Here is a 26,729-nt window from a genome sequence, read left to right on the forward strand (position 1 = left end):
CCTCACCTCACTCAGATGCCTGGAGACTTGGGCTGAGATGGGCAGGGACCAAGGCATGCAGCACGAGGAAGCCAGGGTAGGGGTCTTGCCCTCACAACATTGTCAGGAAGGCCATCATGGTCATCAGGACATGGATGGAGGCCCCTAGAGAGGAGGAAAGGGTGGGGAGCGGCTGAAGAGGTAGGGGTGTGAGTGCTATCTGATGATGGATCCATATGGAGAAATGGGAGACTCGAGCAAAAACTGCAGGATACATAGGGAACAGGCAACCGCGGCCCCAGCTCACTATTCCAATTTGCACCCAGACGTGGTTGAATTCACAGACGAGTGGGCCCCCAGAATCACCCTGGAAGAAAAGAGGAGTTTCCTGTGAACCCAGAGACTGGGGCCTGCTGCCTCCTGCATGAGGGTGGCCCAGAGCCCAACCCTCTGGGGCCAGTCCAGAGCCCCTTCACTCCGCAGCCCCACCTGGCCAGTGCCAGGCCCTGCTGTGGGAAGGCAGAGCAGGTGCCCAGGATGATAGTCAGCAGGCGAGGTCCCCAGGCAAGGCCCCTTTGGCCAGCATTGGGGTCCACAGGGCACTGGGCACTGACTGGGCCTGTGCCCCATCTGTACCCAGGCCACCTACGGTTCTGTCCAACCTGTGGCCACATGGCGATGTGCTCTGAAACCCTCAGGGGCCAGGCTTTTGGGGGCCACCCACCCATTCAGGACAAATATCCCCTATGCCTTTAAGCAGATGAACACATGAAAGTCATGGGTTTGGCCCCCGTCCCTGAGGTAGAATGCACCTCGCAGGCAGTCTTCAGGTTCCTGAGGTCCCCGGCACATATCATGTCTGGCAGAATGTATGATGTCTGTCCATAAAGCAACTGGCACAAGGCAAATGGGATCAGAGGCATCTGCACCTCCTGCAGGTGGTCTGAGGAGTCACCTGTCAGAAAGAAGCACAGGTCCAGTGAGAGGTCCTCCCCACCCTGTTCCTGAGGACACGCCCAGCCCAATCCCAGGCCCAGTGGGCTCAACCAGTGGCTTTTTCTCTTGCTCCTGCCCTCCAATGGCTCCCTTCTCTGCACTGGGATTCAGGTGTTGGTCAATGAAATGTGAATATAAATGCCACATGAAATTTTATAAAAGAACCATCAGAGCCAAACCCATCGAGGCATGCAGCATGTCTTCCCACTGCTATAGCGTGAGTGCATGGAGTCCATCAGCTCTGTCCCTGGTGACTGTAGGGTTGGGGACTGTAGGGTGGCACTATATGTACAAGAAAGAAAGCTTCGAGTTTTGTGGCGCATCATCCCTGTGTCCTCTCTGTGCTGAGGGATATAGAAATTGGTCCCAGAAACTTTAAGCTTTCCTGGCCAATGTGTGAGTGGGTCCCAAGGCTCCATGCCAGCCTGACTGGAAGGAGCTGCTCCCACAGACTGAAGACCCTCTAACCAGGGTTAAAGGGGACCTGTATTTGGGGAATCTGTTTTGGAGCTGATGCATGTGGACCTTGAGGGGAAGAGATAGAAAGCAGAATGTCAGCAGTGTCTGTGGCTGCTGCTGTGTTGGTGAGGTAATTAATATCAGGAAAAGAGGCACAGAAGAATTAGCTGGTGCACATAGAATGCAGAGCAATAGAGAGTCCACAGACTTAGGGTATAGTGTTAGAAGAGGCCGCCCAGGAAAATGCAGTTAGGAAACTACTTTGAAACTCCCAAGCCAGCTAAAAATCGGTCTAAGGACTTTTGCTGTGGCCACTGAGAAGAGAAAACAGAGGAGACAAGGTCTACAAGGGCTCCACCTCCTGCCTGGAACGCTTTTCAGGTCTGAAATATAAAGAACACAGGCAGCTGGAATCTGCAAGGCAGCTGGATGCCAGAAGGAGGGTGCTTCAGAGAAAGAGAGCCCAGAGGCCCACAGGGGACTCATTTACCGTGGTTTGCTGCAGGACCCTGGGCCAGGAATGCAGAGGGTACATCTCCCCAGAGGGCAGAGAGTGGCCAGGTTGGACTTCACGGTGCTCAGAGTTCAATGGGGCTGGGAAGCTGAGTTCCAATGGGCCAAGAATGAAGAGTCTCATGGGATAACAAGGACATTGAGGGAGCCAGTGTTGAGGTGGGAGAAAATATCCCCATCATGCTCACAGGGACGCTGAGGCCACACAGAACTAGGCAGACAGAGGACCACAATGATGAGCCTGGCACAGACTGTCTCACATTTGACAGGGCAGAGAAGGAGAAGTACAACACAGACACGAGTGGGAAGAAGTCAGCTGTAAAGTCAATGAGTTCTTCAATGCTGGAAGTGTGCCAGCTCAGGAAACAGGAAAACAGAGAACAGAGGTTTGCACCCATGGGTAGGTTTTTCTCTGGGTCTCCAGGGGGAGCTCATGAGAAATACAGGGAACAGGACAGGGATCAGAGAGAAGGTTCCTCAGTACAGGCATTCAGGAGACAGCCAGCTGCCACTGGGGACCCAGAAAACACAGCTTACTTCCCTTCTTGCACACAGAGCAGAACCCTTCCACCAGTGAGGGGTGGCACATCATATACTCTTGCCCAGGGCCTGGCACAAGTACAATACTCTGGAGGAAGGACAGAAACAAGGCCCATGTCTTTGGAAATCCTCTGGGTTCAAGAACTACACCAGTAACACCAGAGTTCTGTTCTATTTGCTACCATAGGCACAGGGATCTGCTATCATGAGGACAAGAAAACAGAACAATTACAAACATTTACTCAACTAATGACACACCATTAAAATATATGAAGCAGAACCCCATAAAATTGAAGGGTAAAATAGACAGTTCTATAATAATAGTTGGAGACTTCAGTACCTCACCTTCAATAATGGAAAGAACAACCAGACATGGAAGGAGGCAAAGGACTTAAACATCTCAGTAAACTGGCTAGATATAACAGACACATACTGAACACTTCACCCAGCAACAACATATACATCCTCTCAAGAGCACACGGGGCATTTTCCAGGATAGATCATATATTAGGACACAAAATAAGTCTCTATAGATTTTAAAAGATAGGACAAAAGCTTCATAACATTGGAATTGGCAGTGATTTCCTTATTATGACATCAAAGGCACAGGCAACAAAAGAAAAATAGACAAATTGGACTTCATGAGAAATTTAAAATGTATATGAAAAGACACTACTAGAGTAAAAAGGCAACCCCTCAGAATGGGAGAAAATATTTTCAAATCATATATCTGATCAGGGGTCAATATCCAGAATATATGGAGAACTCCTAAAACTCAACAACAAAACAACCAACCTGATTCAAAAGACTTTAATAGACATTTCTCCAAAGAAGAGATACAAAGAGCCAATAAGCACATGAGAATATGCTCAACATTACTAATCATAAGGGAAAAGCAAATTAGTATATGATGTATCACCTCACACTCATTAAAATGGCTATTATCAAAAACAGAAAACAAGGATGTGGAGAAATTGAAAGTCTTGTGCACTGTTGGTGGGAATAAAAATGGTACAGCCACTGGGGAAAACAGTATGGAGGTTCCTCAAAAAATTAAAAATAAGATTACCAATTGACCCAGCAATTCCACTTCTGGGCATATACCCCAAATATTTGAAAGCAGGGTCTTGAAGAGATATTTGCACACCATGTTCATAGAAGCATTATTAACAACAGCAAACTAAGTGTCCACGACATATTAAAATATGGCATACACATACAATGGAATATTATTTAGCCTATCAAAGGAAGAAAATTCTGACACATGCAAAACATGGAAAAAACTGAGGACATTGTGCTAAGTGCAATTAGCCAGTTACAAAAGGACAAATACTGTATGAGTCCACTTTACGAAGTAGCTTAGTCAAAATGATAAATAGAGAAAGTGTAATGGTGGTTGCCAGTAGCTGGTAAAAGGGAAAAATGAGGATTTATTGTTTAATGAGTATACAGGATAAAAAGAATTCTAGTGATTATCATTAGCAATGGCAGTATAATGATGTGAATATATTTAATACCACTGAACTGTACACTTAAAAATTGTTAGGACAGTATATTTTATGTTATGTGTATTTTAACACAATAAATATTTTTAGTTAGATATATGGGCCAGGAGCCAAGATGGTGGCATAGGTAGATGCAGTACTCACTGCCTCCCACAACCACATAAAAATGACAACTAAACAACAGAACAACCATCATTCAGAACTGCCTGAAATCTGGCTGAATGGATGTCCTACACTGGAGAATTAAAGAAGAAAGTACATTGAGTTTGGTAGGAGGGGAGGAAATGTAGATCAGGCTAGTCTGACACCCACATGTGACATCTTTTTTAATCAGGAGGGATATCTAAGCTAAGGAGACCTCCCATGAAGAACAAGGGGTTCCAGCCCCAAAACAGACCCCTCAGCACAGGATTCCAGTGCTGGGAAGAGAAGTCCCGTAACTTCGGGCTATAAAAACCAGTGGGGACTGTGGTTGAGTGACACGGAGCCTGCTGGAGTCCCGAGTGTTTCTCTTAAAGGGCTGGCCCATGGACTTACAGTGGGGCCTTGACTTACGAGTTTAATTCGTTCCGTGACGGAGCTCGTAACTCAAATTACTCGTATGTCAAATCAAAAAGTGAACGAGTGAGACACGTGATGCTGCGCTGATGTTGTGGCGTTCACTGTGATGTTCGCTGTGCCAACTAGCGGTGGGGTGCCTGAAGCTGGCTCATAACCCGAATTTTAGCTCGCAACTCAAAGCAAAAAATCTGCCGAGAGACGGCTCGTATCTCGAAAAACTTGTTAGTCGGGATACTCGTAAGTCAAGACCCCACTGTACTTGAACTTGCTCCCTCTGAGCTCCAGTGCTGAGACAGCTGCTTGGGTGGATCCAGGGACATACAGGGAGGAACTGGATTGTCTGACATCAGAGAAAGAACTCAGGGATGGCTTTCTCTCAGACAGGGGTGTTTGCAGTGGTCATTGTTCCTATGCTGAGACCTCCCCTGTTGCAGAGCTGACTGGCAGAGGCTAAATCTGAGTCTCCATTAACCTGGCTCACACTGTTCCCTATGCCCTGGTGATTCCCTAAGACCCCACCCACACCACCCAATTTGAAGCCGCACCCAATTTGTTTGCAGCAGCTTTTCCATATGAATGGCCTGTCCTGGCTCAGGCTTCAGACTTTCCTAAAAATCTCTCAAACTAGCAGCAGCTAGAATCAGTGTGCCCCATACCACTCAATAAGAGGCCCCAGGCCTGGCACTAGCAGCAGTTTGCCTTGCTTCACAACTTGGCCTCTTCTGGGCACTTCCAAGCCCAACACATGTAGCAGCCATCTGAAGATTGCTCTGTAGCTCCTGATGGGTGGCCCCAGGCAGGGCACAGGAATTGGATGACTTTGCACCTCCAGAGGGGCCCTAGAGCCAGTATATATGGTGGACAGATTTAGTCCACTCCAGATTATAACTCTACACATCTATGAGTGACACACTCAAGGGGCAGACTCAATGAGCACCAAAGCCCCACTGAAGCAAGTCCTGCTCCATAAGGGTGTCTCCTGCACAGTACCTCTTCCACTGTAGTCACAGCTGGTCCTCACAGCCAATTGGCCTGAAGGTCAGCTCCTCCTAGTGACCCAACAGCAATCAAAGCTCATCTACAACAAGACTGTGCACACAGCCCACACGGGGGTGCACCTAGAGTGCCCAGCTAAGGTGACTTGGGAGGCTGAGCCACTGGCTCCTACAGGACACCTACTACACAAGGCCACTCTACCAATTCCAGGAGACATAGAAGCTCTACATAATACATAGAAACAAACACTGAGAAGTAGCCAAAATGTAGAGGCAAAGAAACATGTTACAAATGAAAGAACAGAAGAAATCTCCAGAAAAATAACTAAATGAAGTGGAAGCAAGCAAACTACTAGATACAGAGTTCAAAACAATGGTAATAAGGTTACTCATGGATCTCAATGAGAGCTTCAAGGGACTCAAAGAGAGATTCAAGAGACTTAGTGAGACTTTCAAGAACCTTAGTGAGAACATCAAAGACATGCAAAAGGACCAGCCAGAATTAAGCATACACTAACTGAAATAAAGAATAATTTATAGGGATTCAACAGTAGAGTAGAGGATTCTGAGAATCAAATAAATGATTTGGAATATGAGGAAACAAAAAACATCCAATCAGAAGAGCAAAAGGAATCCAAAAATATGTATATGAAGATACTGTAAGGAGCCTCTGGGACAACTTCAAGCATACCAGCATTAGCATTATGGGGGTGCCAAAAAGAGAAGAGAGAGAGCAAGATATTGAAAACCTATTTGAAGAAATAATGACAGGAAACTTCCCCTACCTAGTGAAAGAAATAGACTTACAAGTCCAGAAAGTACAGAGTCCCAAACAAGAGGAACCCAAAAGAGGCCCACACCAAGACACATCATAATTAAAATGCTAAATGTTAAAAACAAAGAGAGAATCTTAAAATCTGCAAGAGAAAAGCAGTTAGTTACCTACAAGGGAATGCTCATACGACTGTCAGTTGATTCTCAACAGAAAGATTGCAGGCGTAGAAGGGAGTGGCAAGAAATATTCAAAGTGATGAATAGGAAGGACTTACAACCAAGATTAGTCTACCTAGCAAAGCTATCATTTAGAATTGAAGGTCAGAGCTTCCCAGACAAGAATGAGTTAAAGAGTTCATCACCATCAAACCAGTATTCTATGAAATGCTGAAGGGTATTCTTTAGTACTACTACTACTACTAATAATAATAATGAGGAGGAGGTGGAGGAGGAGGAGGAGGAGAAAAGATAATAAAATGGCAATAAATACATATCTCTCAACAATTGAATCTAAAATAAATGAACAAGGAATCTAATGAACAAAATAAACTGATGAATAAAATAGAACTAGAGGCATGAAAACATGGAACAGACTGATGAACCTCAGAGGGAAGAGGGGAGGAAGCAGGAAGAGATTAACCAAAGAACTTATATGCATATATGCATTACCTATGGGCACAAGCAATAGGGTGGTGAAGAACTGGGGTTCGTTGGGAACTGGGTGGAGGGGGGAAAGGGGGGATATCTTTAATACTCCCAACAATAAAGATTAAAAAAATGATTTTTGGTCAGAAGTTCCCTCAAATGAGGAGGGAACTCCTCACTTTATTCTGTCATATTATTATAAACAAACATAAAAGAGAACTATGCATGAACTATTGAAGAATGTTTCTGAACCAAGAATTAGGATGAATCCAACTCTGTGCTCCTAAGGGCCAAAGAAAGAGACAGAAAGCAGACATGTGAAATGATGTTGATGTCTGAGCACGGAGAGAGGGTGGGATCAATTCGGGGAAGGGATGCTGGGGTAAGCAACCCTTGGAGGGTAGGTATGTTACAGGTCTACAGAGATGGTGGATGTGTATCTCCCCACCACTACATCTCTCTGCAGACACTGGGGTGCACATCATTGTAAGATCAAATTGGGAGAGGAGTGTCATGGCTGGGAGGTAAGTAGTCATGATTTTAGAGTGAGCTGAATTTGGGCTTTGGGTCAATCATTTTTCAGATGTGGTTAAAAATGAGACTATTGAAAACTATGTTCAAGGATTATTAAAGGTTTAAGCAACAGTAATGCCAATATAATGTGCAGAAGTAAAATATAGATGATAACATAAGGAATTGAAGAGGGAAGGGAGTTCTATTATGTAAAGTGTTTACATCTGTTAAATAGTAAACTACAAAGTAAGGGGATATGAGCTGCATTCATGGATCCAGTTTTCTATCCTTTCCTGTGTCTACTAGTGTGCTCTTTGCCTGGTGTCTCTGCGGTCACTCCCATTGGTAGGTATGATGCATTTCCCAGTTCTCAGATCTGAATTTTGCCACATGACATGCTTTGTTAGTGGGTTTTTGGCACACTTGTTACAAACCGACACTTGAAAAAGTGCTGTGTTTTTCCACCAGCAAGCCTGCTGGACCAGCAATTTTCAACCTTTTTCATCTCAAGGCACACATAAACTAATTATTAAATTTATGCAGCACAACAAATATATTTTTTGCCCATTTGACCAAAGAAACAGGTATAATTTTGATTCATTCACACCTGATGGCTCCTGTTGTGTTGGCTGTTGGCATTTTTTTAAAATCTGACAATCTAAAAGGAAAAAGAGGTCAGTGCCCTGACTGAAGTAGGTGTCCAGTACTGTATGTTTGTTTTTGTGTGTTTCTTTAATCTCTTAAAAAAATTTTTTTTAATTGAGTTCAGAGAGGAAGGAAGAGGGAGAGAGAGAGAGAAACATTAATGGTGAGAGAGAATCATTGATCGGCTGTCTCCTGCACGCCCCCTACTGGGGATTAAGCCCGCAACCTGGGCATGTTCCCTTGACCGGAATTGAACCTGGGACCCTTCAGTTCGCAGGCCAACACTCTATCCACTGAGCCAAACCAGCTAGGGCTCCAGTACTGTATGTTTAAAAAATGTTTGCTGCCTGGCCGATGTGACTCAGTGGTTGAACATCGATCTATGAACCAGGAAGTCAAGTTTCAATTTCAGGTCAGTGCACATGCCCAGGTTGTGGGCTCAATCCCCAGTAGGGGTTATGCAGGAGGCAGTTGATCAATGATTCTCTCTCATTGTTGATGTGTCTATTTCTATGTCCCTCTCCTTACCTCTCTGAAATCAATAAAATATATTTTAAAAAATTTATGATGAAAGGTCCCTGGATCAAAGTCCCATGCTCCAGCTAGTCTATCACAGGCACCCACAGCCAGGTGAGCTAAATGAATGCCTACCACTATGCATAACAGGCTTTTACAGTTCATTGTAATGCAGTGTTATTGTGGCAATACTAGTATATAAATACCAAAAAATTGGTACCTAGAAATTGGAGGTTGCCATAAAAATAAAAAAAATGTGGCACTGGTTTTGGGACCTAGTAGATGGAAAAAGGTTCCTACAGTATAATCTAGAACAGTGATGGCGAACCTTTTGAGCTCGGAGTGTCAGCATTTTGAAAAACCCTAACTTAACTCTGGTGCCGTGTCACATATAGAAATTTTTTGATATTTGCAACCATAGTAAAACAAAGACTTATATTTTTGATATCTATTTTATATATTTAAATGCCATTTAACAAAGAAAAATCAACCGAAAAAATGAGTTCGCGTGTCACCTCTCACACGCGTGTCATAGGTTCGCCATCACTGATCTAGAAAAATGAAAAGAAAATGGATCAGAAAGGTTGGGAAAATGGTGGCCTGTGTTCTGAAGTGGCAAAACTGTTGCCAAGGGTAATTTGGAAGATAGAAAATGTACTTAATGAACTTAAGAAACTTGGCAAGATGACTTCCAGGCAGAATTATGAGTCAAGAGGTTGCTTCTGACCCAACAGTATGGCTCAGTGGTGGAGTGTCAACCCATGAACCAAGAGGTTGCTGGTTGATTCCCAGTCAGGGCACATTCCCCGGGTTGTAGGATCAATCTCCATTAGGTGGCATGCAGAAGGAAACCGATTGATGTTTCTATCTCTTTATCCCTCTTCCTTTCTCTCTAAAATCAATAAAAACATTTTTTTATAAAGAGGTTGCTTCTGGCTGAGTATAAGTTACTACAGAAAAAGATGAACTCAGAATAGAACATACCAATTCTCAGGCAGAGACTGGAAGGTATATGATAAAGAAGGGGGCAACAAACTTCCTGGAAGTGACCATAAGTGAATGTTTGAGGCTTTGGAGGCCAAACCAGATCTGTAACAAGTACTCACTCTGCCACTGGAGCAGGAGAGCAGCCATAGACAATACTCACGTGAATGAGTGTGTGTGTGTTCAAATAAAAATGTATTTATGGACATGGAACTTTGAAGTTTATAAAATTTTCATGTTCCATAAAATATTCTTCTTCTTTTGGTTTTATATCAACTATTTAAAAATGTAAAAACCATCCCAAGATTGCCAGCAACACAGGAAGCAGTGGGTGGGATTTTACCGGTGGGCTGAGTCCTCTGGATTGGAAATGAACCTGCTTTGCTCTCAATCCAGGGCTTGGCTGTCCACTCCTTTGTTGAAATCTTGAAAGAATTAAGATTGTGCCCAGGTGTTCCCTGCTGAACAAGCAGGACTCTAGAAATCCTAAGGCGCCCTAATGTGCCCAGAGAGGGGGCATGCAGGAGGCATGGAAAACAGTGAGTCATTTGAAATCCTGGCAGGCATATTGTAGAGACTGGGGAGTTCATTCTAAAATTCATATGAAAATGCAAAGGATCCCAAGTGCTGTGATGATCCTGAGGCAGAGAAACAGCTGTAGAGGACATGTATCAGCAAACTCATTATGCAGTTACTAGAGGCCTGGTGCATGAAAGTCATACACTCAGGGGTGGGGGGTTCCTCAGCCTGACCTGCACCCTCTCGAAGTCCAGGAGCCCTTGGGGAATGTCCAACTGACAGCTTAGGCCCGCACTCCAAGGGGAGCTGGCCTAAGCCAGCAGTCGGACATCCTTAGCCCTGCAGCAGAGGCGAGAGAGGCTCCCGCCACCACCGTTGCACTCGCCAGCTGTGAGCCCTGGCTTGAGGTGAGCTGTGAGCTTCTGGCTGAGTGGCACTCCCCCTGTGGGAGCACACTGACCACCAGGGGGCAGCTCCTGCATTGAGCATCTTCCCCGCTGGTGGTCAGTGCGCATCATAGCGACCGGTCATCCCACTGTTTGGTCGATTTGCATATTAGCCTTTCATAATATGAGATGATACTGCAGCACTGCTGCACAGTAGAGACTCCAGTGGCAGAACAGGAAACCCAGAAGTAAACCCACACACATATCATCACACAATGTTTGACAAAGGTGCTAATATAATTCAGTGGGGAAAGGAGGTCTTACAAATGGTGCTGGAACAAGTGGGTGTCAATATGGGGGGGAAAAGTGATCCTTAATCTTTTTCTCACATCACATGCAAAAAATTAATTTTTATAGATCCTCTAAATAAGTGTAAAAATTTAATTCATAATGCTTCTAGAATAAATGAAGACAACTATCTTCATGACCTTACAAGAGGTTAAGTGTCATAAACATGATACAAAAAGGTCCTATGTTTAAAAGGAAAATGATAAATTGGACTTATCCTCACCTTATAACCAACATATTCTACTTCCAAGTATAGCTCCAAGATAAACAAGTGTGTGAGTTCACTGAAAGACTAGTACCATAATAATTGTTTTAGATTTGTTCATATGACCTAAACACTGGAGACAACCCAGATATTCATCTCCAGGAATATGAAGAGAAGATATTTTACTATGTTCATAAAATGGAAAACTATGTGACAAAAAAACAAGATAAACTATCATATGAACAACATGAATGAATAAAAAAACTGTAGGTGGAGGGAAAGAAGGCACACACAAAGGAATACACACTGTATAATTTTATAAACATGAAGTTTAAGATGAGGCATATTTAAGAATCCTTTGCCAAATCCAAAGATTTACCACTATGTTTTCTTCTAAGAGTTTTATGGTTTTAACTCATATTTAGGTTGCACATCCATTGAAAATTTTGTATATGGTGTGAGGTAAGGATTAACTTCATTCTTGTACATGTGGATATACAGTTGTCTTACCACCATTTGTTAAACAAGTTATTCTTTCCCCATTGAATTAACTTGGAGCCCTTATCAAAATTTAGTTGGCCATAGATATATAGGTTTATTTCTGGACTTCCATTCTATTCCATTGGTCTATATGTCTGTCCTCATGATAGTACCATATTCTTTTCATTATTGTAGCTTTGTAGTAAAATTTGAAATCAGGAAGTGTGAGAACTCCAATTTTGCTCTACTTTTTCAAGACTGTTTTGGCTATTCAGGGCCCCTTCTGAGTCCATAAGATTTTGAGAATCAGCTTTTCCATTTCTGCACAATTTTGAAATTCTGATAGAGATTGCATTACATATCACTTAATGCAATCTATATCAAATGCAATCTCAATAACTTTAGGTAGTGTTGACATCTTAAAAACATTAAGTCTTCAAAATCCAGGAATATGAGCTGTCTATACATTTATTAGGTCTTTTAAAATTCTTTTCTGCAATGTTTTGTAGTTTTTAGTATACAAGCCATTCACCTCCTTGGCTAAACTTATTCATAAGTAATTTTTCTTTTGGATGATATGATATTGTTTTATTAATTTACTTTTTCAATTGCTCATTAAGGTGTATAAAAACACAACTGATTTTTGTGTAATCTTATACCCTCTAACTTTGCTGAATTTATTATTGTCTGTAGTTGTTTTTGATGATTAATTGGGATTTTCTACTTATAGGATTCTGTCATCAGTGAAGATAGTTCTTCTTATCAATTTGGAAGCCTTTTATTTATTTTTATTGCCTAATTTATCTGTCTAGAGTCTGGTATGACATGGAATACAAATGGAACCACTCAACTTCTGGTCAAGATGGTAGAGTAGGTAAACACTGTGCTCACTACCTCCCATGACCACATCAAAATGGCAACTAAATTATAAAACAACCACCCTTGAGAATCACCTGAGGACTAACTGAACAGAACTTTTATAACTAAGGATATAAACAAAAAGCCATGCTTAGACTGGTAGGAGGGGTGGATATGTAAAACAGGCTGGTCCCATACCCACCTGGGGCAGTTGAGAATCAGGAAGGATATACTGGCTGCAGGGTCCCCACTTAGGAGCAAGGGGTCCCAGGCCCACAGCAGGCTTCCAGCCCGAAGTACCCGTGCCAGGAAAATGAGTTCCCACATCTGCCTGTGAAAATCAGCAGGGATTCTGTCCAGGTGAGACAGAGGGCTCCTAGAAATCCAGGCATCCTCTTAAAGGGCCTGCATACAGATTCACTTACTCACAAACACTCACCCTAAGCTCCAGCAAAGGGACAGCAGCTCAAAAGATACGAAGGAAATATGAGAAGGAACTGAATTGTGTGGCTTCAGGGTGAGGGCTGGAGAAGTTGCTATTGGTTCTGTGAAGAGCCCTTCTGACACACAGCCTGAAGGTGCAAACAGGCACCAAATCTGAATCTGCATTAACTTAGAGAACACTACTCCCCTTGCCCTGGTCCTTGAGATCCCACCTAACCCAACTCATGCACTATCTAAACCTTTTTCAGCAGCTGCTCCTCAAAGGCAGTTGACTGTGGCCCAGGCTGCAGGCATTTCTAAAAATTCTCAAAGGTACATAAGCAACAGAAATTAAAAGTGTTTTCCTTAAGATGGGGAACAAGACAGAGGAGGTGCTCTTTCACCACGCTTATTCACCACAGTACCAGAAGTCCTAGCCACCACAATCAAACAAGAAGATATAAAAGGCATTCAAATTGGAACAGAAAAAAGTAAAACTAGATGACATGATACTGTTACATAGAGAACCCTAATGATTCCACAAAACAATCTACTAGAACTGATAAATGAATTCAGTAAAGTAGCAGGATACAATATAAATATCCAGAAATAATTTGCATTTTTATACACCAATAATGAACTATTAGAAAGGGAAACTAAGAAAACAATCCCAGAGGGGGGTTCCAAAATGGCTGCAGAGTAGCTGGAAGTTTCCACTGATTGCTCCCAACACCGGACTGGACTTGAGCTAAACTGCAGAGCATTCTGCTTAAAAAAACCAGTGAAGTGTAGCTGACCCGAAATATTGTGAGCAGAGAATGTGGAGAAAGGACAGGATTATTAGGTCGCTAAAAGAGGAATGCACGAGGGCAGAATGGTGAGGGATTACGAATTTCTTGGATCATCCGCACACCAGATGGCACCAGGCCCCAGTGATGGGAGTCAGCGGGTTTTAAAGGACTTTTGCCAGGCTTTCTGGGAGGAGAATTCTCTGTGCAGGTCCGGAGGGAAGAGATAATGGAATGTGGTCTCAGCAAGTAAAGTGTGGTTTCGGCAAAAGGGAATGTCCATAGTGAAATGGCCTGAAAAGTCATTTCCTGGGGGAGGGGTATTGATTCAATTGCTCAATCAAACCTAACAAGGAAGAGACATGAAAGAGTGAGCCAACTAATGCACCTGTGCAGCTAGGAAGCCAGAGGGAAAGTGCAGCCGCAGAGCCCCTGCCCCCTGGGTGCATGGGGACCCAGGTCCTTGCGGGGATCCCAATCCAGAACAACAAAAAGGGAAGGAAAGCCCCTGTAGTATTAGTGGGCACCTGTAGGAATTCTGTCCACCTGGGAGGGAGACTTAGACTGCACTATTCCAGGCAAAGAGCAATTTCTTTGTTACAACACAGCCTGGGAAGTTCACTACAATCTGTGTCACTGGGAGGGGCCATACAAACAAAACTCAGGGCTGGCGAATGGCTCTGATCCATCAGTGAATCTGAGGAGCCTTTTATTTTCTGGAAGAACTTTGGGCAGAGAGCTGGACAGGGGCTCCACAGTGTGGCTTGGGAAAGAGGATCCATCTTGCCCACCTCGCGTGCATGGGCAGCACCCCTCCCACCACATGTAGAATGGCTGGGTCTGCCAGGTGTCCTACTGCGACCTGAGGCAAAGGGAAATGGCTCTGGGTTGGAAATCTATGTGCATACAGCTAGATCTGACAGTAAGGAGGACTTGGGCTTTTGGCCTGGTGGGAGCCTGAGTGGATGCCCTGCCCAGTGGGGGCTGGATGCAATGAAAGATTAGAGGGCCAACTGGGGCTGATTTGTTTTTTAATGCCCCCCTGATTGGTGCGGTGGTGAGGGGGTGCCAGGGAGCCAGGCGGAGCTGAGGTATTGTTTTTTTTTTATATTTTATTTTTTTAAATATATATATTTTATTGATTTTTTACAGAGAGGAAGGGAGAGAGATAGAGAGTTAGAAACATCGATGAGAGAGAAACATCGATTAGCTGCCTCCTGCACATCTCCTACTGGGGATGTGCCCGCAACCCACATGCCCTTGACCGGAATCGAACCCGGGACCTTTCAGTCCGCAGGCCGACGCTCTATCCACTGAGCCAAACCGGTTTCGGTGGAGCTGAGGTATTGTGACTGTGTCTCCAGGTGGGGTTCTGCCTGGGAGACAGATGGGCATGTTATGGGCCCTTCGGTTGCATTACAGGAAACCAGAGCCAAGTTCCCCAGTGAGTTTAGCTAGTGCAGCCCTGGAAAGGAGAGGAAGTGCCCGCTCCCCTCCTACAAGCTGTGGGCACCACCCAAAACGAGAATTGTGTAAACCTAGGCAGGTCCTGAATACCCCTGCAGAGCCCAAGTTTGTGGGGGAAGGGAGAGTAGCTCAAAGCAGGGTCATTCAAGGTGTGTCTCTTACCCTTTCTGACAGTGAATGCACCTGGAGATTGTTATGCTAAGCAAATTAAGCCAATCATAGAAAGACAAATATTACATGATCTCACTTACATGTGGAATCTAATGAACAAAATAGTTCCAGAGGCATGGATGCATGGAACAGATTGACAGATCTCACAGAGGAGGGTTGTGGCAGGGACAAGGAAGAGATTAACCCAAAACATATATGCATATATGCATAGCCCATGGACACAGACAATAGTATGGTGAAGCAGGGGGGCTGGAAGGAGGGAATTAATTGGGTGGGGGGATGGGAGACATCTCTAATACTGTCAACAATAAAAAATTTTAAAAAAAACAAAGGCTGTGACAAGAAAGAAATAATGGCATTTCATAATTATAAAAGAATCAATCCAGCAAGAGAATATAACCCATAAACATCTACACACCCAAAGCAGAGCACCTACTAGTAAATACTAGTATACAAAACATTGATGAACATAAAGAAAGAGATTAACAGTAATACAGTAATAGTAGGGGACTTTCACACCACATTGACATCAATGAATAGATCATTGAGACAGAAAATCAACAAGGAAACTGCCTGAAATGATACATTTAATAGATTCCACTATGAGAAATGCCTGAGATTTTACTGTCTGTTTTCTTCTAGAATTTTTATGGTTTTGAGTCTAACATTTAAGTCGTTAATCCATTTTGAGATTATTTTTGTATATGGTGTAAGAAGGTGGTCTAGTTTCATATTTTTTGCATGTATCTGCCCAATTTCCCCAACACTATTTACTGAATAGACCATCTTTATCCCATCATATGTTTTTGCTTCCTTTGTCAAATGTTAATTGACAAAAAAGATGAAGGTTTCTTTCTGAGCCTCTATTCTGTTCTGTTGATCTATGTCTGTTTTTATGCCAGTACCATGCTGTTTTGATTACTATGTCCTTGTAGTATAGTTTGATATCAGGTAGCATAATTCCTCCAACACTGTTTGTCTTTCTCAAGATTACTGTGGCTTTTTGGGGTCTTTTGTGGTTCCATATAAATTTTTGAAATATTTGTTTTAATTCTGTGCAATACGACATTGGTATCTTGATAGGCATTGCATTGAATCTATAGATTGCTTTGGGTAGTATAGACATTTTAATAATGTTAATTCTTCCTACCCATGAACACGGTATATACTTTCATTTATTTATGTCTTCTTCAATTTCTTTCTTCAGTGTCTTATAATTTTCCGAGTACAGGTCTCTTACATTTGGTTAAAATTATTTCTAGTGCCCAGCCAGTATGGCTCAGTGGTTGAGTGTTGACCTATGAACCAGGAGGTCACAGTTCAATTTTCAATCAGGCCACAAGCCTGGGGGCTCAATCCCCAGTAGGCGGGGTGTGCTGGAGGCAATTGATCGATGATTCTTTCTCATCATTGATGTTTCTATCTCTCCCTTTCCTTTCCTCTCTGAAATCAATAAAAACATATTAAAAATTATTTCTGCCCTAACCAGTTTGGCTCAGTGGATAGAGCATCGGCCTGTGAACTCAAGGGTCCCGGGTTCGATTCCGGTCAAGGGCATGTACCTTGGTTGCAGGCACATCCCCAGTGGGGAGTGTGCAGGAGGCAGCTGATCGATGTTTCTCTCTCATCGATGTTTCTAACTCTCTCCCTTCCTCTCTGTAAAAAATCAATAAAATATTTTTTAAAAAATTATTCCTAGGTATTTTATTTTTTGAACTGCTTTCCCTGTGCTGGATCTTAATGTGAGTGAGTTTGTGACTTGCCCTTTAAAGAGCAGTGTATCTTGATTTCCTTCAGCCCTTGTCTCTATGGGACACAATCCTTGCTGATTTTTACAGCCAGATGTTCCTCTTCCCAGAACCTGTGCCCTGGGCTGGAGAGCCAATGTGGGGACCAACTCCTTAGGGAAAACCTCCACAGTTGAGCTATCCCTCCCGACTCTTAATCACACACTATGGGTGCGGGGCCTGCCTGTTCTGCATCTCTGTGCATCCTCCAGTTTTAGGAATTCTGTTTAGCTAGTCTTCAGGTGATTATCAGTGATGGTTGTTATATAATTTAGTTGTAATTTTGATGTAACTGTGAAAGGAGATGAGCACAGAGTTTATATACTCTACCATCTTGACCAGAAGTCCTACAATGCACTACTTAATGTCCAGTTTTCAACAACAACAAAATTATAAGCTATACAAAAAATAGAAAAGAGTGACTCATATTCCAGAAAAACCAAGTTAATATATATAAAAAAAAGGTATGTTTGCACACAGGTGGTTTAGTTGATAAAGACTTCAAAACAGCTGTTATAAGTTCAAAGAATTATTTATATACTACATGGAGGAATTAAATAAAAATGTCATGATAATGAGTCCACATATAGGGAACCTCAGTAGAAAAAAAACTATAAAAAAGAACAAAATGGAAATTCTAGAGTTAAAAAATATAGTAACCAATACTAATAATTTGTTAGGTTAAATCAACAGAAGATATGAGAAAGCAGAAAACATAATCAGTAAAATTATAGATAGATTGGAGGAAGTTATCAAATGTAAAGAATAGAGCAAAAAAGTATGAGGAAAAATTAACAGAGCCTAGAGAACTATTGACAACATGAAGCATGCCAATATATGTGTAATAGGACTCCCAGAAAGAGAGTAGGGGGGCAGAGGGGGAGTGAAGGGGCAAGAAAAAGTTGAAGAAATTATGGCCCAAATCTCCCTGAATTTGAGCAGAAAGAATCTTTATATCTAAGGAGCTTACTGATCCTCAGGATGGACAAACAAACAAATCCACACCTAGACAAATTGTGATTAAACTGATGAAGCCAAAGCCAAAGACAAATCCAGAAGACAATAAAATAAAAGCCACTAATTAATACAGATAAACAATATAATAAGTAGCTAACTTTCCACCAGAAACATTGAAAGACAGACGCAGTGGAAGAACAGATTCAAAGTTCTGGGTAGGAAAATGTTTAGAGAAAAATTCTGTATCTAACAAAACTAACCTTCAAAATGAAGGCAAAACACATTCCAAGGTAAATAAAAACTAAAATATTTACCTTTTATAAAATATTAAATAAGTCCTTCAGGCTAAAATGAGATGAAATAAAATGCTAGCTATAATCCACACAAAAAATAAAGAGTACTAGAAAAAATGTATTGATATATTTTTCTCACCTCTTAATTTATTTTAAAAACTAAATTGTATAAAGCAATAGTTATAATTGTTTTTTGGAGTTTTTATTACATATATATGCAGTATATGTAACAATATTAGCACAAAAGGGAGGAATTGAATTATAGTGAGACAAAGCTGCTATATTTTACCAAAGTTAAGATAGTATTAATCTGAGGAGATTCTGAAAACCTAAGTAATTCCTAGAGCAACTACTCAGAAAATATCTTTTAAAATATAATTTAAAACTAAAGAAAATTTAGATGGTATGCTAAGAAACATTTGCTTATTAACACAAAATTAGGCAGGAAAGAAAAATAGAAACTAGAGAATACATGAGATACATAGAAAACATTTAGGAAAATGACATTTATAAATCCAACATATTAATAATTATTGTAAGTGTGAAGGAACTAACATTGCAAACAAAATGTAGAGATTTCCAGATAGAAATGAAAAGGAGACCTAATTATATAATGTGTGCAAAAGACACACTTTAGATTTAAGGACACATATAGATGAAGAGTAAAAGGATGGGAAAAAATATACCATGCAAACACTAATTACAAGAGAGCCAACAAAGTAGATAGAACAGTATCAGAGAAAATAAACTTTAAAACAAACAATATTATTAGGAACAAAAGCAGACATTCTATAAAGATAAAAGAGCCAATACAACACAAAGATATAATTATAAATGTACTAGAGGCCTGGTGCACGTATTTGTGCACATTGAAAGGAAATCAATTAGAAGGTGGCTGGCAGGGTGGGACTGGGCAAGATGGGCCGGACATGCCCTCAAGCCAACCTTTGAGCACAATGGAATTAAAGTTGAAATTAACAATTGAATTACATTTGGTAATTCACTAATACTTAAGAATTAAACAACACACTTTAAAGAAGAAATCATGAATGGAATGAGACAATATCTTGAACTGAAGGAAAGCAAAAACACAACATATTGAAACTTGTAGGATGCATTTAAAGCTGTGCTTAGAGGGTAATTTACATCTTTAAATGCTTATGTTGAAAGAAAAGGCACTAGAACATTCTAAGCTCCCACCTTAGGGAAATAGAAAAAAAAGAAGAGCAATAAAACTCAATTTAATCAGAAATAAATAAATAATAAATATAAAAGTGGGAGTCAATGAAATAGAAAACTTAATCTGGAAAATCAATAACGAAAAGTTGGTTCTTTGAAAAGAACACCCCAAATTGATAAACTTTTAGTTACAAAGACCAAAAACAAACAAACAAGAGAGAATACAAAAAACAGGAGAGAGGAGACATTACTACTAATTCTTTAGAAATTAAAAGAATTATAAGGAGAGAAACCAAGATGGCAGCATAGGTAAACACCTGAAATTGCTGCCTCACACAACCACTTCAAAAATACAACTAAAAGACGGAGCGGACATCATCCAGAACCACAGGAAGGCTGGCTGAGTGGAAGTTCTACAACTAGGAGGAAAGAGAAAAGCATACCGAGGCTCAGAGGAGGCGCGGTGCTGAAGTAAAATACTAAGGTGCGGAGTGCATGTGGAGCGGGCTGGAGGCTGAGGGCGCGGTTGTCGTTTTCAATCGGGAGGGAGTCTCAGGCTCTGAGCTCCAAATCCGGGCGAGTCTCTAAGGACACACACTCATACGGGAGAAGTGGGACAGTCTGGCATCGCTCAGAACCCTAGGGCAGCTTTCTCTCCGTGGGGCCTGCAGCGACTACTGGGACACTGAGAAGCAGAGTCTCTGAGGGCAAGACTGAGAGCAGCCATAATTGCTAACCCCACCCTGTTGATCCCGTGGGACCTGCTCTGCCCAAGCCCTGCAGGGAGGCTTTTGCTGGATAGCCTCAGGCAAAGGCTAGATTAGCACCTCCCTAGAGATCCAGGAGCCAGGAAGCCCAGAGGTCAGAGTGGGACCATCCAGTTTGCAGCTCCGTGGAACCATAAAAGACACACTCAGGGGGCAGACTCAGTGAGCACCAAAGCCCCATCGAAGCAAGTCTAGCCCCAGAGGGGTGTCTCCAGCACAGAAGTTCTCCCACCGCAGACACAGCTGATTCTCACAGCCAATTGGCCTGGAGGTCAATTCCTCACAGTGATAACTACAACAATCAATGCTTAACTACAACAAGACTGTGCACAAAGCCCACAAGGGGGTGCACCAAGAGTGTCTACCTCAGGTAATTGGGACACTTAGCACAGAAGGGCACTCTATTGACACAGCGAAGCATAAAAAATGCCGAGACAAAGAAACAGGACACAAATGACAGAATTGGAGGAAAGCAAACTGTTGGATATAGAGTTCAAAACCACACTTTTAAGGTCTTTAAAGAACTGTCTAGAAGCCGCTGATAAATTGAGTAAGGCCCTCGAAAAGACTGGTGGGACCGCAAATAAATGTAGTGAGATCCTCGAAAAGACTGGTAAGACTGCCGATAAATGTAGTGAGATCCACAAGAAATCTAATGAGACCCTCGATGTTGTGATAAAGGACCAACTAGAAATTAAGCATACACTGACTGAAATAAAGAATATTATACAGACTCCCAACAGCAGACCAGAGGGTCACAAGGATCAAGTCAAAGATTTGAAATACGAAGAAGCAAAAAACACCCAACCGGAAAAGCAAAATGAAAAAAGAATCCAAAAATATGAAGATAGTGTAAGGAGCCTCTGGGACAGCTTCAAGCGTACCAACATCCGAATTATAGGGGTGCCAGAAGATGAGAGAGAGCAAGATATTGAAAAACTATTTGAAGAAATAATGGCAGAAAACTTCCCCTACCTAGTGAAAGGAATAGACTTCCAAGTCCAGGAAGCGCAGAGAACCCCAAACAAAAGGAATCCAAAGAGGACCACATCAAGACACATCATGATTAAAATGCCAAGAGTAAAAGACAAAGAGAGAATCTTAAAAGCAGCAAGAGAAAGAAACTCAGTTACCTACAAGGGAATACCCATACGACTGTCAGCTGATTTCTCAACAGAAACTTTGCAGGCCAGAAGGGAATGGCAAGAAATATTCAAAGTGATGAATACCAAGAACCTACAACCAAGACTACTTTATCCAGCAAAGCTATCATTCAGAAGTGAAGGCCAGATAAAGAGCTTCACAGATAAGAAAAAGCTAAAGGAGTTCATCACCACCAAACCAGTATTATATGAAATGCTGAAAGGTATCCTGTAAGAAGAGGAAGAAGAAGAAAAAGGTAAAGATACAAATTATGAACAACAAATACACATCTATCAACAAGTGAATCTAAAAATCAAGTGAATAAATAATCTGATGAACTGGTGATTGTAATAGAATCAGGGACATAGAAAGGGAATGGACTGACTATTCTTGGGGGTGGGGGAGAAAGGGGTGTGGGGGTGAGTGAAGAGATTAGACAATAATCGTGCACCTATGGATGAGGACAGTGGGTGGGGAGTGAGGGCAGAGGGTGGGGTTGGAACTGGGTGGAGGGGAGTTATGGTGGGAAAAAAGAGTAACTAATGTAATAATCTGAACAATAAAGATTTAATAAAAAAATAAAATAAAAAATAAAATAAAATTTCCAGACCAAACCATAAACTTAATAGTAAACCAAGCATTTCCATTAAAATAAAATAAAATAGACCTAGCATCATTTTTACTGGTTTCCAGCTGCTGCAATAAGAAAAAAATAAAAGACAAAAGATAGGAAAAGTAGGGATGAAGCAATCTTATTTGAAAAAAAAAAATGCTTTAAAAAAAATATAGGACAGAGAACCAAGATGGCAGTGTAGGTAAACGCTAGTACTCATAGCCTCCCACAACCACATCAAAATTACAACTAAAATACAGAATGACCACCATTCAGAACCACCTGAAATCTGGCTGAATGGAAGTCTTGCAACTAGAAAAGTAAAGAAGAAAGCATGCCAAGACTGGTAGGAGGGCTGTAGGCATGGAACGGGCTGGTCCTACACCCATGTGTGGCATGCTTTTAATTGGGAGGGGTATCTAGACTCCTCCCATGAGGAGTAAGGGGTTCCAGTGCCACACCAGACCACCCCTCAGCCTAGGGTCCCAGTGCTGGGAAGAGAAGCACCTGTAACTTCAGGCTGTGAAAACCAGTGGGGATTATGGCTCAGTGATTCGGAGGCTGCTGACATCCCAAGCAGTCCTCTTAAAGGGCCAGTACATGAACTTACATGGTCCTGCTCCCTCTGAGCTCTAGCACTGGGGCAATGGCTTAGGATCTATGGACATAAAGGGAGAAATTGGATTGTCTGGCATCAGAGCAAGAACTCAGGAGCTGCATTCTTCCAGACAGAGGTGCTTTCAGAGGTGATTGTTCCTATGCTGAGACCTCCCCTATCACAGAGCTGACGGCAGCCATATCTGAGTTTCCATCGGCCTGATTCACACTGTCTACTCAGCCCTGGTTATTCCCTGAGGCCCCGTCCCATCCAATTTGCAGCCCCACCCAAGCTGTTTTCTGTGGCTTTTCCATTAGAATGGCCTGTCCTGGATCAGGCTTCAGGCTTTTCTAAAATTTCTCAAACAAGCTGGTGTGAGCATGCCCCACACCTATCAATAAGAGGCCCAAGACATCTTGGCCTCACCTGGGCACTTCCAAGCCCAACACAAGTAGCAGCCATATGCAGATTGCTTTGTAGCTCCTGATGGGTGGCCTCAGATAGTGACTGACTTTGCACCTCCTGGGAGGCCTCAGAGCCAGGGCACCTGGTGGACAGATTCAGACCATACCAGATTACAACTCTTCACATCCACAAGAAACACACTCAAGGGGAAGACTCAGTGAGCACCAAAGCCCCACTGAAGCAAGTCCTGCTCCATAGGGGTGTCCTCTGTATAGGGGTGGTCCTCACAGCCAATTGGCCTGGAGGGTCAACTTCTCCCAGTGACCCAACAGCAATCAAGGCTCAACTACAACAAGACTGTGCACACATCCCACACAGGGGTGCATCTAGAGTGCCCAGCTCAGGTTACTGAGGAGACTGAGCCACTGGGCCCTACAGGACACCTATTACACAAAGCTACTTTACCAATTCCAGGAGACACAGCAGCTCTACCTAATACATTGAAACAAACACATGGAAGCAGCCAAAATGCGGGGACAAAGAAACGTCACAAATGAAAGAACAGAAGAAATCTCCAGAAAAATAGCTAAATGAAATGAAAGCAAGCAAACTACTAGATACAGAATTCAAAACAATGGTTATAAGGTTGCTCAAGGATCTTAATAATGAGAGCTTCAAGGAACTTAGTGAGAATTTCAAGGATCTTAGTGAGAATTTCAAGAGATGTGAAAAAGGACCAGTCAGATATTAAGCATACACTAACTGAAATAAAGAATAATTTACAGGGATTCAACAATAGAATAGAGGATTTTGAAAATCAAATCAATGATTTAAAATATGAGGAAGCAAAAAACACCCAAATCAGAAGAGCAAAAAAAAAAAAAAAAAAGAAGAATAAAAAAATATGAAGCACACCAAAATTCACATTATGGGGGTGCCAGAAGAGAAAGAGCAAGATATTGAAAACCTATTTGAAGAAATAATGACAGTAATCTTCTCCTAACTGGTGAAAGAAATAGCCTTACAAGTCCAGGAACCTAAACAAGAGGAACCCAAAGAGGCCCACACCAAGACACATCATAATTAAAATGACAAAGGTTAAAGACAAAGAGAAAAATCTTAAAAGCAGCAGGAGAAAAGCAGTTAGTAAGAAGAAGAAGAAGAAAAAAAGAAGCAGCAGCAGCAAAAGAAAAAAGATAAAAAATATGAACAATAAAAAGTCAATAAATACATACTTATCAACAATTGAATCTAAAAAATGAACAAGGAATCTAATGAACAAAATAAACTGATGAATAAAATAGAACCAGGGGTATGGAACAGACTGATGAATCTCAGAGGGAAGGGAGGGGAGAGTGATTAACCAAAGAACTTGTATGCATATATGCATTACTTATGGACACAGACAATATGGTGGTAAAGGCCTGGGCCAAGGGCAGGAACTGGGTGGATGGGACAATGAGGGGGTGGGGGGAAGGGGACATCTGTAATACTCTCAACAATTTTTTTAAAAAATAAAGAAAACTGAAAAATCTCAAAGGAAAAAGAATATATAGAACAGTCCAATAATCAATTGACCAGCTATTAAAAATTAGTTCCATGAGGTGGCTAGAAACAAGGTCAATGCGCAAAAATCAAAACTATGACTGATTAGCAAATGCAATTTAAAAACATCTTTTACTTAGCCATAAAAATTCTGAGTACAAACCTACAAAGAAAATATAAGGCTTTTAGGTACAAAATGAGAATAACTAGTAGGTTTTTTAAATAGGCTAAAAAGATTACTTTAAATTTACTATCTTAGGAAACTTTACTTTGAAAATTTTGGTCTTGATAAACTAAATATTAAGTCCACACTCAAAGTAGAAGTAACTATTTCTTTGTATACAACAAAGCCAGCCAGGGATAAATCGAAACTCCACACTGACAGAGAAATAGGTTGGGATTGTAGTCCTCAGATACCTGCAACACTTTCTTTCCTTAGTGCCATAGAGCCACCATCCTTCCACAAGCTCCAAAAAAGGGATTGATGCTGCATTTTGTTCTCTTACCTGTTTGGGAGATGAGTCCCCATCCTGTAACCCAGCAGGTAAGGTTCTCAAGGTTCATGTCTGGGGTTGCAATGCAGATGGGGAGTACAGAGTCAGAAAATACAATTGGACTTTTCAGCTGCACCAGAGCGACGTCACCTCCAATAGGGTGGAACACTTCATATGTATGATGCATAATAATCTTATTCACCTCAAACCACTGGGTATGATGGCCTGCGAGCTTGAGGTCCACAAGGCCCACGTACATATCAAATGCCTCAGTGCGCCTGTCCCTGTGGGACAGAGAACAAAGGCACAGTGGCTCAAGCACCTTGAACCTGGGGAGAGGAGCCACCATTAGCTCACCGACATAGGGAGGCCTGGGAGCATGGAAGCTTGGTATTCAGGATCTCAGCCAAGATGTGGAAAAGTAATCCCTTGCAGGACAGTGGGGACTTGGTTGTTTGGAAGAATTACCCCCAAAGAAGTCTTGACCTGGGCCCATGGAGAATCTGGGAAACCATCAGGATCTGCTGGCCACCAACAGCCTAGGATGAGCTTGTCAGGTGTAAAGTGGCCTGTCCATAAGTAAGTCTCTCCTCAGCTCTCACCCTGCTATGTGCCTCTTCTTCCCTCCTATGACATGTCCCCTCTCCTCTCAGCTTCTTAGTCTCCTCTCCTCCCATCTTATTGTGCGATGTATTTCCTCTCCTCCTATGACTCTCTCCTCTCCTCCCATCCTATGATGTGTCTTCTCTCCTTTCATACTATGATGTGGCCCCTCCACTCTCTCCTGTGATGTGTCTCAGCTGTCCTATGGTGTGTCTCCTCTCCTCACCTCTCATCCTATGATTTGGCTCCGCACCTATCTCAAAGAACAGATGGTCCTAAGGACCCCTCAGCCCTGTGTCAGGAGAAGCTATAGAGGATGGAGCTGTGTGCTGAACCCATTCTCTCTCCAATTCCATGTAGTCCCAGCTCGACCAGTCTTGGATGGTCAGCCTCAAGGTCCCTGGACCTCCACGGGAATGGCCAGCACCACTCACTTGCTAAAGCAGTGGGCTGCTGTCAGGATCCAGTACTCATTGAGGATGGACCCACCGCAGATGTGGAAGCCCCCATAGTGCACGCTGACCTGCCACGGCCACTTCTCCTCAGGGGCGTCCACGCCCCCTACGACCTTCCCCTGCATGTGACGCTGGCCACAGGCTGAGTGGAGAGATACAGAGCGTGTGAGTAGCAGCTATGCAGAAGCAGGCCAGGCCATGAGCAAAAGGGAGGGAGGATCTGGCGGTGCACAAGAAGTGTGTGTGTTGGGGCGGGGGGAGGGGGAGGGAAGGGGAGGCTGGGATAATAGGAAAGTGGAGAGAAGGATAGGAGAGAACAGGGGAGGGTGAGGAGGGAAGGTAAGGCAAGGGAAGGGGCTCTCCAACCAGGAAGGGAAGGGGAGGGAGGATGCGCCTCCAGAACCACTCCCAACCCCGCTGGGAGGGGTCCTACCCACATCCTGGCTCAAGGTGATCCCTTCGCTGTCGCGGTGCCTGTGGGGCAGAAGGAGCAGCAGCAGCAGGAGGAGGCCCGAGGCTTTGCTCGAAGCTCCAGGCCCAGCACCACCGCAGGAGGGCGGGGTGGCCATGAGGCTGAAGGCCCCCGGGGTGCGGTGGCTGGAGCCCGCTGGACTCACCAT

General features: G+C 42.8%; 1 protein-coding gene across 1 annotated transcript; it reads right to left on the minus strand.

Moving 5' to 3' along the window:
- Positions 1 to 26,729, minus strand: PRSS38 (serine protease 38). The gene is made up of 5 exons (XM_006100215.3): positions 26,543 to 26,729; positions 26,089 to 26,251; positions 25,064 to 25,335; positions 792 to 934; positions 1 to 346 (listed from the first exon to the last, which is right to left on the minus strand). The coding sequence occupies exons 1-5, from the start codon at positions 26,727 to 26,729 to the stop codon at positions 92 to 94; spliced, it is 1,020 nt and encodes a 339-aa protein (XP_006100277.1). The 3' UTR covers positions 1 to 91.

Source organism: Myotis lucifugus, unplaced genomic scaffold, assembly GCF_000147115.1.
Source record: "Myotis lucifugus unplaced genomic scaffold, Myoluc2.0 scaffold_302, whole genome shotgun sequence".
Lineage (NCBI taxonomy): Eukaryota > Metazoa > Chordata > Mammalia > Chiroptera > Vespertilionidae > Myotis > Myotis lucifugus.